We start from the raw sequence: 9,595 nt of genomic DNA, 5'->3' as shown, positions 1-9,595 counted from the left end.
CTCCCCATCTCATACATGTAGCCAGGCAACCCCACGCACAGACACACTCATTTATTCATCCAGGCCCCAATCTCTCACGCCTGTTCCCACGGATGTTCACAGTCACATGCTCTGCTCCCCTGGGGTCCCCTTCCCCGTCTCCAAGAGGGGCTGATGCTAGGCAGATGAAGCACTGGGCTGGGAGGACCCCCAGAATCAAGGGTGCTCAGCCCAAAGCTCTGCAGTCAGCCCCTCCCTCCGGGCTGCACCATCACAGAGGACTTGACTCAAAAAAGGTGCTTTATTGAGGAGTGAGGCACATCGGGATGGCACAGTGCAGATCACACTGAGTGAGGCCTTCCTGGTTGGAGGACCGCGCTCACCATTCACCCCTGTTTGTGCTTCACCTGCAGCTCCCCCTGCTCTACCAGTCAGTGAGGTGCTCAACCCGGCTCCATTTTAGGAGACTACCCTGGCTCAAATCAGGACCCCTCCCCCCCATTAATCCCAAAAGATCATGTTGGGGGTAGAGACAAGGAGGGCAGGGAGGAGCAGAAGGGGCAGCTGGTGGCCTTTCACAGTGTGTAGGGACAGGAGACAGCCCAGGCTGACATTCCTCCCTGCCCCTGCTTCCCCCCACCCCTGGGGTCAGGGGCCTTGCTGGGGAGTTCGACCCTCTCAGAGTGGCTCCGTTCACAGTGCCCACGTGCCATGGGTGGTGGCGGTGGTTGTGTGAGGGATGGAAGGTCGGGGGGGGGGCCCATTTCATCGAGTCTGGGGAGTGAGGTAAAGTAAGGCCCAGCCAACCCCACTTAAAGGGCCAAGGCACTGCTCCCTCCTTTGGTGAATGTGCCTCCTCCCTGTCACATTCTCCCTTCCACAAGTTCCAGACGTGGGACAGATGAGGCCACCTGTGCCCAGCATCGGACCCATATGGAAACATTTTCTCTTTTCTTTTCCTTCCTCTCTCCCACTCCTCTTTTTTCTTAAGTGGCACCGAACGGAGGGCGCCCGGACGGGGAGTCAGGGCCCGGCACCGGCTCCGCTAGGGGGCGACGCGCTCCCGGGGCAGGTTGAGCTGGACTCCTTCGGAGCGCGGCACGTAGACGGCTGCGGGCGCGGGGGCGTCCAGGGCGAAGGGGCCGGGGCTGGAGCGGCCCGAGGACGCGGCCGAGGCGGCAGGGCTGAGCTGCACGGCCGTGGTGTCCTGCGCCGTGCGCTCGCTGCTCTCCATCTCCAGCGCCACCGGCCCGCCGCCGCCGCCCCGGCCCGGGCCCCAGGCCGCAGCCGAGCGCGGACCGGGCGCGGGGCCCCGGCGGCTACACGCGCAGCAGACGGCGAAGCAGCCAAGCGCCAGCGCCAGCAGCGCCGGCCCCACCACGAGCGGCGCGTTGCTCCGGGGCGGGAAGGAGGCGAAGGCGCCCACCAGCGTCACGTTCACTCCCGCCAGCAGCACGCACAGGCCGCAGGCGCAGAACAGCGCCGGCGACGGCAGTCCGGGCAGACGGCCCCGAGCGCGGCTCGAGGGCGCCCGGGCCGCCGGGCCTCGGCTGTTCTCCGGGGGCGGCATGGGCCTGGGGCCGCCGGGCACGCATCAGGCTCCGTCCTGCCGCCAGCCTGGCCCCGCCCGCACGGCGGCGCGAGCTCACGGTCGTCCTCGTCGTCCTGCGGGCACAGAGCGGGAGGGACGGTCAGCGGGGCATTCGGCTTCCACCACTCTCGGCTCTGTGGCTACGTTCAGTGCCCGGCCAGCCCCTAGCCTCTGCCTCAGGGAAGCACAACCCATCCTGTATGGGAAGAGTCTGCCCAGCGTTTCCCCACTCAGGCCCCGGGGTCTCTGGTGGCCATCCTCTCTCGAGTGCTCCAGACAGACACAGCTCCTCCACCTCCTCTCCTCCAGGAAGCCTTCCTGCATTAATTAAATTAAGCGAGTGAATGCCTGTAAGGCGTTCAGCACGTGACTAGGTGCTCATCAAATGATAATCATCCTGATCAGTAGTCCTAATTAGAGGGCAGATATCAGCTCTTGAATTTAGACAACTTCCTCCATCCCCCAAGTGGAAGAAGCCTTAGAAATCATCTGCTCAAGCCCCTCCTTGTCCAGATCAGGAAACTGAAGCCCAGAGAGGTCTAGCAATTTACCCAAGAGTCAGGACCAGGACCTAATGACCTTGCTGCCTGGCCTGGGTGTCCTCGCCCTAGGCTCTGGTAGGCACGGCAGTGACATTAAATTTTCTGAACATCAGATGAAGCCCTGGAGTGAGGGGCCATGTGAGAGTGAGGAGCCCTGAGGTTTCAGATGGCCAGTGAGAAGGGACAGTCTCTACACAGGCTGGAGCAGACCCAAGATCCTTTGTAGACTGGGCTTTGTATTAGATTCCAACCCTACCCCCATCCCACCCCCAGGATTCTACTATTGAACCTGGACTTGAAAGCCCAATCACTGGGCGTTAGAATTCCCTTCTAGGATTCTCTGTTATATCTGGTTCTGGAATCTACCACTGGATTCTAGAATTCTGGGAGTGCATGCAGAAACAAGGGTAATGTAATTAGAATCTACAGATTTATGACTTCTGAGAATTCTGTTCTAGAACATGAAATCACAGGTATAAAGGCCCTCAAAGGATGAGATCATAGCTATGGAGCTGTGTTAGAACTGTGGAAAAAACATCAGAAAAGGGCTCTGAGTGGGCATGAGAGAGGAGTAATAGGGTAGTGGTACCACCGGGGAGCAAAGCCTGCCAGATGAGCAACTGAGCATGACCTGGACAAGTGGCCTCTCTGTGCTTCGGTGTGAACACCTATAACAGAACCTATCTCATAGGGTGTAGTGATAATTAAATGCTTTCAGCTGAATCAAGTGCTTGGAACAGTGCCTAGAACATAGTGAGAATTCAATAAATGTTAGCCATGTTGTCATCGTGGTGGTTGCCAGAGAAGGGGCCAAAAGGTCTCAGATCTGGAGAGGCTCGTCAGAGTTTGGAAACAGAACAGTTGATCTATCCCCCAGGTCATGCTCAGCCTCAGGGCTGAGACCTGGATTGTCCTTCCTGAGCGTCCAAAGCCTGCACACTGTGGAGCCGGAGAGAGTCTGATGACTGGGTGGGTGAAAGCGAAGGCTAGTGCCAGGGAGGGACAGCACATTCCTCACTCGGGAGAGCCTTTCTTTGCCTGGCCTCTCGGTTTGCAGTACCATCTAATTTAGTTTTTACAGCATGAGATTAGGTATTTCTGTTATATCCCCATTCTATAGATGAGTATATTGAAGCACAAAAAGATTAACTAAATTCCCCCAAGACCTCTGAGTGGCCGTGGCCATGTCAGGACTCGAAACCTGGTATCCAGGCCCTGCAGCCTGAGCTCTCAGCCTAGCCTCGGGCTAGGTTTGCTAAATGCTGGTGAAGTGGCTGGAGCCGGGAGCTGGAACTCTCCTCAGGCCCTGTAGATAAGCTCTTGTATTCAGCATTTACACTGCTCAAATGTCAACAACAGAAGAGGGGGCTGGCGTGTTGTGTGCATCTCTCCAGATAGGTAAACTCACTTTTCTCTTTCCTTGGCTTAGCATACTCAGTGCAACACAGGCACTAAGCAACGGCTTCAGCTTCCAAGGGCTAATTGCCAATGAATGTTTCTTATCTGCTCCTGGATAAAACTACTCCCGGAGTCCCCACCCGAGGCAGGGATAGGGCTCAGGGCCGGTGGGTGTGTCCACCCTGGCTGATTGGGAGCTGTGGTGCAAAGGGCGGTCCGCAGTTCAGTTTGGGCCACCATCTCCCTCGGGCGGACTGCAGCCCTCCAGCCGGGGCTGTTGCAACGCTGGATACTGTCCTGCAGCAGATGCTCTGGCAGGCTCAGTGGTGGGGTGTCACTGGTGCTGTTCACCAGATCTTTTTGGGTCTCCCCGTTCTGAACACGTTACGATTGCACTTCCTGGCCAATTTGTGATCATTGGCCACTTGAGTGGTTCTGGCCAATGAATTGTATGGTGCAGCACTTGCCCGCTCTGTGGCTTCTGGAGTATTTAATTTCAGAAGCAGGAACCTTTGAGATGATGCTCTTGCTTTCCCGAATCCTTCAAGCCTTTCTACTTCATCCCAAGCCCAGCCCTCGACCTCAATGCCTGAGCAGGAAGGAAGAAGGTCATGGCTCTGAATCTTAAGTTGTTGGGACTAGAACACGCCTTCGCTTTAGTGAGCACTCCAGGCTGCTGAGCTGGTAGAAATCACCTAGTTCAATCTCTTCCTCTATGGATGGGGGAAACTGAGGCTTGGAATGAGAAAGCTCAGGGAGGGAGTCTGTGGCCCAGGCCTGACCAGAACCATGCTTTCCTCCCCCAGGAAGGACCCTGACCACTGTCATTCAGCGGCCCATGACCCCGATCAAGCAGTCAGCCTCCCTGCTGCCCTGCCTCTGGCAGGAGAGGCCTTGTGGTCTCTGTTTGGGAGTCTAGGCTGGAAGCACTTTGGGGCAGAGGCAGACACTAGAGGCTAAGCCTCAGATGACCAAGACTCTCGACTTTGGTTTGGGTGTGCAACTTGGGAGGTGGGGCCCCTCTCTGGGCCTCAGCAGTCAGAATGCAGGGAAAGGTTTAACCGGGTCGTTGTCTCTGAACGCCTCAGCCTGCTGTCTCGCTCACCTACCTGCGGTTTGTGGACGTGAAAATGGGAAACTGCTCAGAAATTACTGTCAAAATATCAAATGGTTTCTGAAAAACGGTACATTGATCTGTGATACGGCTGTTTTGGGTTGGGATTAGGTCACTCCCCTGAGAAGCCACCTGCTGCCCAGGGGTTCTGGTCCCTCTCTAGTGACTCTGTGCTAAGCACTTTTCCTACACGAATACAGTCAGTCTTTCCTACCACCCCGAGACGGGCTGCAGTCCTGAACCCAGGATGCCGTGAGGAAACCAAGGCTCACAGAGGGGAAGGAACTTGCCCTGGTTTACTCCGCTGTAACCAGTAAAGCTGGGGTTCAAACCCAGGTCTGTCAGACTGAAAAGCCCATGTTTCCCCTACACCAGAATTTCCGCTTATGGGAAGGTACAGAGATGTCTGACTATTTTTAAAAAATATAGTAATTATTACTATCCAGCTAATCATCAACAAGCTTGGGGCCCAAGGAGGGTGGTCCTCAGTAGGGGGAGGCGAGAGCCCCTGGAAAGGGGAGTCTCCGCCTGAAGCCCCTTCAGGTCAGCTGGCCAGCCCCGTGCCCCCTGCCCAGTCCGTGGACCTGGGAGGTCCGTGTTCTGTAAGAGCAGCTGCTTGACCAGGGGCAGCTGCCAGGCCTCCCGACCCCAGGGTCCTGCTCCAAGCGCTCAGGAGCCTCTGGGCGAAGGGGCTGGGGCTTCCGTCCAGGCAGCAGCTGCTAGTCCCAGCCCCTGTCCTCTGGGTGGGATCGAGTCCCTTGTTTGCTCCGTCTGGCTCTTTACTCCGCACTGTGAATCCCTCCACTCCCCCTCATCTTAGCCCTTCTCTTCCCCCTCAGCTCAAAGTCTGGGCCAACGCTCAGGCCCCCAACACTTCTAGCATGCTGTCTATCCCCAGCCTCAGGGAACCTCCCACACCACCATTGCTCAGGGCTGGCTTATTCACTCCCCTGCAAGCTCTCAGCTTCTGCCCGCTGAATTGTGCCTCCCCAGAGCCCACGGAGCTGCTACCACCCCCACCCCAGTCCATTCCACAGGCCACCCCTGCCCCCTCACAGATTCCCCAGGCTGGAACTAAGGCTTGAGGATGAAGTCTGAAGGTGTGGCTTCCCAGCTCCTGCATCTGACTCCTGGGCCCCATCATCCTAATCCCTGAGCGCCTGTGCGCGCGCACACACGCGCACATGCACACACACGCACGCGCACACACGCACACACACGCACGCTCAGTGAGCAGACATACCCAGAAATACAAGCACAGATGCCGGACACTGAGAGGGCTGCAGACACAGGCCAGCACACAGACAGCCCCTCTCTCAGCGGCCTGCCTAGCCAGTGGACATGCCGCTGCCCAGTAGAGGCGCTCTGGAGTTCTCCACCTGGCAGTGTCGGGGGTGGGGGGGGGGTGGAAGGGGGCAATTTGGTGGTAAGCAGAGCTGGAGCCTATGAGAGGGGTAATGGGACTTCCATTCTAGCTGCTCCCCTTTATCGTGGGTCCCCATGCCTGCAACAGGCAAGGTCCTTGAAGCTCCCCTCCCTGGGGCTCGGGTTTGGTTCTGGGAAAGTGGGAGTTCGGTCTAGATGATCTCTGCCAGCCTAGCAGGCTCCAGCTTCCCGCACAGCTGAGGGGCCCCGGGGACCCTGGGACTCTTGCAGTGATCACAGCTCTGTGGTCATCAGACCAAGTCTGCACCGCGGCAGGCGACGGTGCTCCTGGCTGCCCCGGGCCTCCTGCTCTCGTCCAGTCTGCCCCGGTGCTCACTGACTTGCCCACCAGAGTCCTTGGGCCACAGCCCCCAGCAGGGGCCGTGTCTGTGGCCAGACTTGGATCTCCAGCCTCAGTCTGGGCCTCTGCCTCCCCTCCACACAACTCAGCTGCCTGGAGCTAGTGGGAGGGGTGGCGGGAGGGACTGCGGGCCGCCTGGTGTGGAGGTGGCCTTCCTGCCCTCCAGCCCAAGTCCCCCACCCTGAGGGACTTCAGCATCTTTGGCACAACCGCCCCATCCTGTGCCCTCCTAGTTGGTTGGCTTCTCATCTCCAGTGCCCAATTCCTCCATTCCACCTCAGCGCCCCTCTCCCTCACCAGCCCCGGGGGGCCTCACCACCCCTGTCAGCACCACGAGCCATTCCAGCTCGGAGAAACCCAGCCATCCTACCCTTGACTATACCCTCACCGCTACCACTCTAGACACACTGGCACGGCACCCACTGTGTGCCGAACACTCTTTGAAGCCCTTTGCATATGTTATATATCATCTCGGTTAAGCCCCGTGACGGCTCGACAGGTGGATGCTATTGCCACCTCTGTTTTCAGATGGGAACACAGAGGCTCTGAGAGGTTACCTTACTTGCCCAGGGTCATAGACATGGTGATAATATGAGGCAGATCTGGGATTCACACCTAGGCAGTGCAGCTTCCAAACGCGTGCCCGTGGCCATGACTCCGTACTGCCTCTTGCTGTGACGCTCTCTGATCTGGGGCCGTCCTGCCGCTCTCAGCATTCCCTCCAGAGCCTCTTGCCCCCGCGTCCTTCTGCACACTACCTGACTTCCGCGACTCCCTCGCAATTTACCTTGTCTTGCAGCTTAACTTCTTCCTTTGTCCTTCTGCCAAAGCCACCCAGCAAAGCCTCCACCCTGCCTCTTCCGAGTCTATGCCCAAACTGCTAAGCCTCATGGATGAAAAGAAAATCACCAGCCAGCACGTCTCTGGGATCACTCAGGCCTTCAAGGCTCCGGGGGAACCTTCCCCCAACCCAGTCAGTGCTCAGCAGCCCCCTCACCGGGACCGCACCTCCTCCTGGATGCACTCATGCCCCTCCCGTCCTAAAACAAAACCAGCCCCTCCTTCAACCCCACATCTGCCTCCATTTAACACCCTCTCCCCTTCCTCAAAGCACTGTCTACACTCCCTATCTGCCTACACTTTACTTCCGCAAGACTCATTCCACTCCAATCTGGTTGCTGTCCCATCACGCTCTCTCTCTCCTCGTTGCTGAAATCAGCAGACGAGGTTCAGTCCTTAGCTAACCTGACCTCTCCACAGCTTTGGCCTTGCTGAACCCTCCCTTCTGGAAGCATTCCCTTCCTCTTGGAAACAGGCTCCTTAAACTTCATCTTCTCCCACAAAGCCCAGATACCCAGCCAGAAACTCGGGTTTCAGCCTCGCTCTTCCTTCTCCCTCGGGCTTTCCTCCACACATTTCCAACCCAGTCCATCCCCAGTCGCCTGCAGATTCTTCCCTCTGTGTCTCTAGAAACCATCCCATCCTCTTCAGTCTCCCTGCTACCCCACCCCTTCCCCTCCTCCATCTCTCCCTGCTGCATCCCTCCTGGGCTCCCCACTGCTGCCTCTTCCAGGTGGCCCCCTTGATTTTGCTCAAGTGGAGCGGAATTCAGTAGGTGCAGTCAGGTGAACATGCTGCCCCCTGTGCCTGAAATGTGGTCGACTTCCCCTTTACCTGGTTAACTCCTGCTCAACCCTCAGAGTGCAGCTGGGCAGTCACTTCCCCCAGAAAGCCTTCCCTAACTCCCCAGATCAGCAGGTCAAGTCAGGTGTCTGGGTCTGCATCCTCCAGCTTTCTTCCTGGAAGACCAGTCCCCAGGGGCCCAGGGAATGTTGGTTAAACAAATGGTGAAGAGAGGAGCTGGTCACAGGGGTGTCCTGCCTTCCTGGCTTCACCTGGGTCCTGGTTTTGAAGTGACTCTGTGCCCATTTCTCTCTGATTCCCTGATCACTTTGGGCCTTGGGAAGCGGTGGCTGTCAGCAGGGTCAGGACTGGAGGTGGGTGCTGCGGCAGATTCTCACGGAGTTACATAGAACAGGGAGAGATAAGGGTCAAGCAGAGGGGCCCAGGGCAGCCACTGCATGCTATATGTCCCCTTCCGTTGTTTCCCTCTATGTCTTTCTCATCTCTTTTCGGAGAAGTCTCTCCCCGGCTACAGGTACCTGACCTCTTGTCTGGGCACTACTCCATTCTGCTGGGGTTTCAGGCTGGATGGAGCCTGTCCTCCACTCCCTAAAGACTCCCCTCCTGGCCGCCCTCTCCCGCTGGTCTCATCCCCTTGGCTCCCCCCCAGCCTCCCCCAACTCGTGGGGCTTTCACTTGCCTGAGCCGGTCGGACGGACGCTTCTCTGAGCAGCCCGGGCCAGCCGGAGGGCAGGATCCCACAGGCGCTGGGGGTCTGGGGCGTGCGGGGCGGGGGAGTGGGGGGGGGCGCAGGCCCGGGCTGCCGGGCCCCGGGCGGCCGCGGGCGGGGGCGCGCGGGCGGCGGGCGGCGGGGTCCGGGCGCCCCTCGCGCAGCGTCGCTGCGGCTGCTGGGCCCCTCGGCGCCCGGGCGGAGCGGCGTTCTCACGGAGTGTCCTCCCCTCTCCCGCTCCGCACCGCCCCTCTCCCCTTCCCTCCTCTAGTTCGGCGGCTTCTAGCACCTTGCTCTGAGCTCCCAGCACCCCCGCGGTCTCCGGCCCGGACTTTGGGGGGCCTGGGATGCAGACGTTGCCACTCTGGAGCGAGGGACGTAAGTGGCACGGGTTCCGTCTGCAGCCCCTTCCCTGGAGGGGGCGGGGGGGGGGGGGGGCTGTGGGGGCAGGGAGACTTCTGAGGGAAGGGGCTTGATTTCAGCCACTCTTCCCCAATCACCGCCCACCAACCCCCCCAATGGGGTGTGGCCACGAGCCCCTTCCAGAAGGCGACACTATCTCCCAGTGGCATCTGTAAGGGCCTATTGGGGATGAGGGGTGGGGAGGGAGGACTGGGTGGGAGACCGAGGTGCTGACTTCCAGAACCTTGAGGTGTTCAGCTGGAAGAGCATCTCCTCCAGGTTGTGCCTTCATTCATTTGCTCATCCATTCATAAACCCTTCCTGATGTGAACCATGTGCCCAGCAACCTTCCTCCCACAGGGGCCCTGCGAAGGAGGCACTACACCCCGTCCCCTGGCTGCAGAGGAGGAAACCAAGGTGCAAGTCCCCA

At 58.8% G+C, this 9,595-nt stretch overlaps 1 protein-coding gene across 2 annotated transcripts; it reads right to left on the bottom strand.

The window, feature by feature from the left end:
• Window positions 1-280: 280 nt before the first annotated feature.
• Window positions 281-8,802, bottom strand: TMEM275 (transmembrane protein 275). Of its 2 annotated transcripts, none has more exons than XM_073903588.1 (2): window positions 8,730-8,802; window positions 281-1,884 (listed from the first exon to the last, which is right to left on the bottom strand). In XM_073903588.1, exon 2 carries the CDS (start codon window positions 1,547-1,549, stop codon window positions 1,025-1,027), a length of 525 nt encoding a protein of 174 aa, XP_073759689.1. In that variant the 5' UTR covers window positions 1,550-1,884; window positions 8,730-8,802; the 3' UTR covers window positions 281-1,024. The 2 variants fall into 2 exon arrangements, with proteins under 2 accessions (XP_073759689.1, XP_073759690.1); XM_073903589.1 differs by lacking the exon at window positions 8,730-8,802 and adding an exon at window positions 7,026-7,158 and having other exon boundaries at window positions 281-1,888.
• Between the last annotated feature and the right edge of the window lie 793 nt (window positions 8,803-9,595).

Source organism: Callorhinus ursinus, unplaced genomic scaffold, assembly GCF_003265705.2.
Source record: "Callorhinus ursinus isolate GAN/ISIS: 27379988/994484 unplaced genomic scaffold, GSC_fseal_2.0 scaffold18, whole genome shotgun sequence".
Taxonomy (NCBI): Eukaryota; Metazoa; Chordata; class Mammalia; order Carnivora; family Otariidae; genus Callorhinus; species Callorhinus ursinus.
The sequence above is the reverse complement of the archived record's forward strand: the minus strand, read 5'-3'. Positions and strand labels throughout refer to the sequence as shown.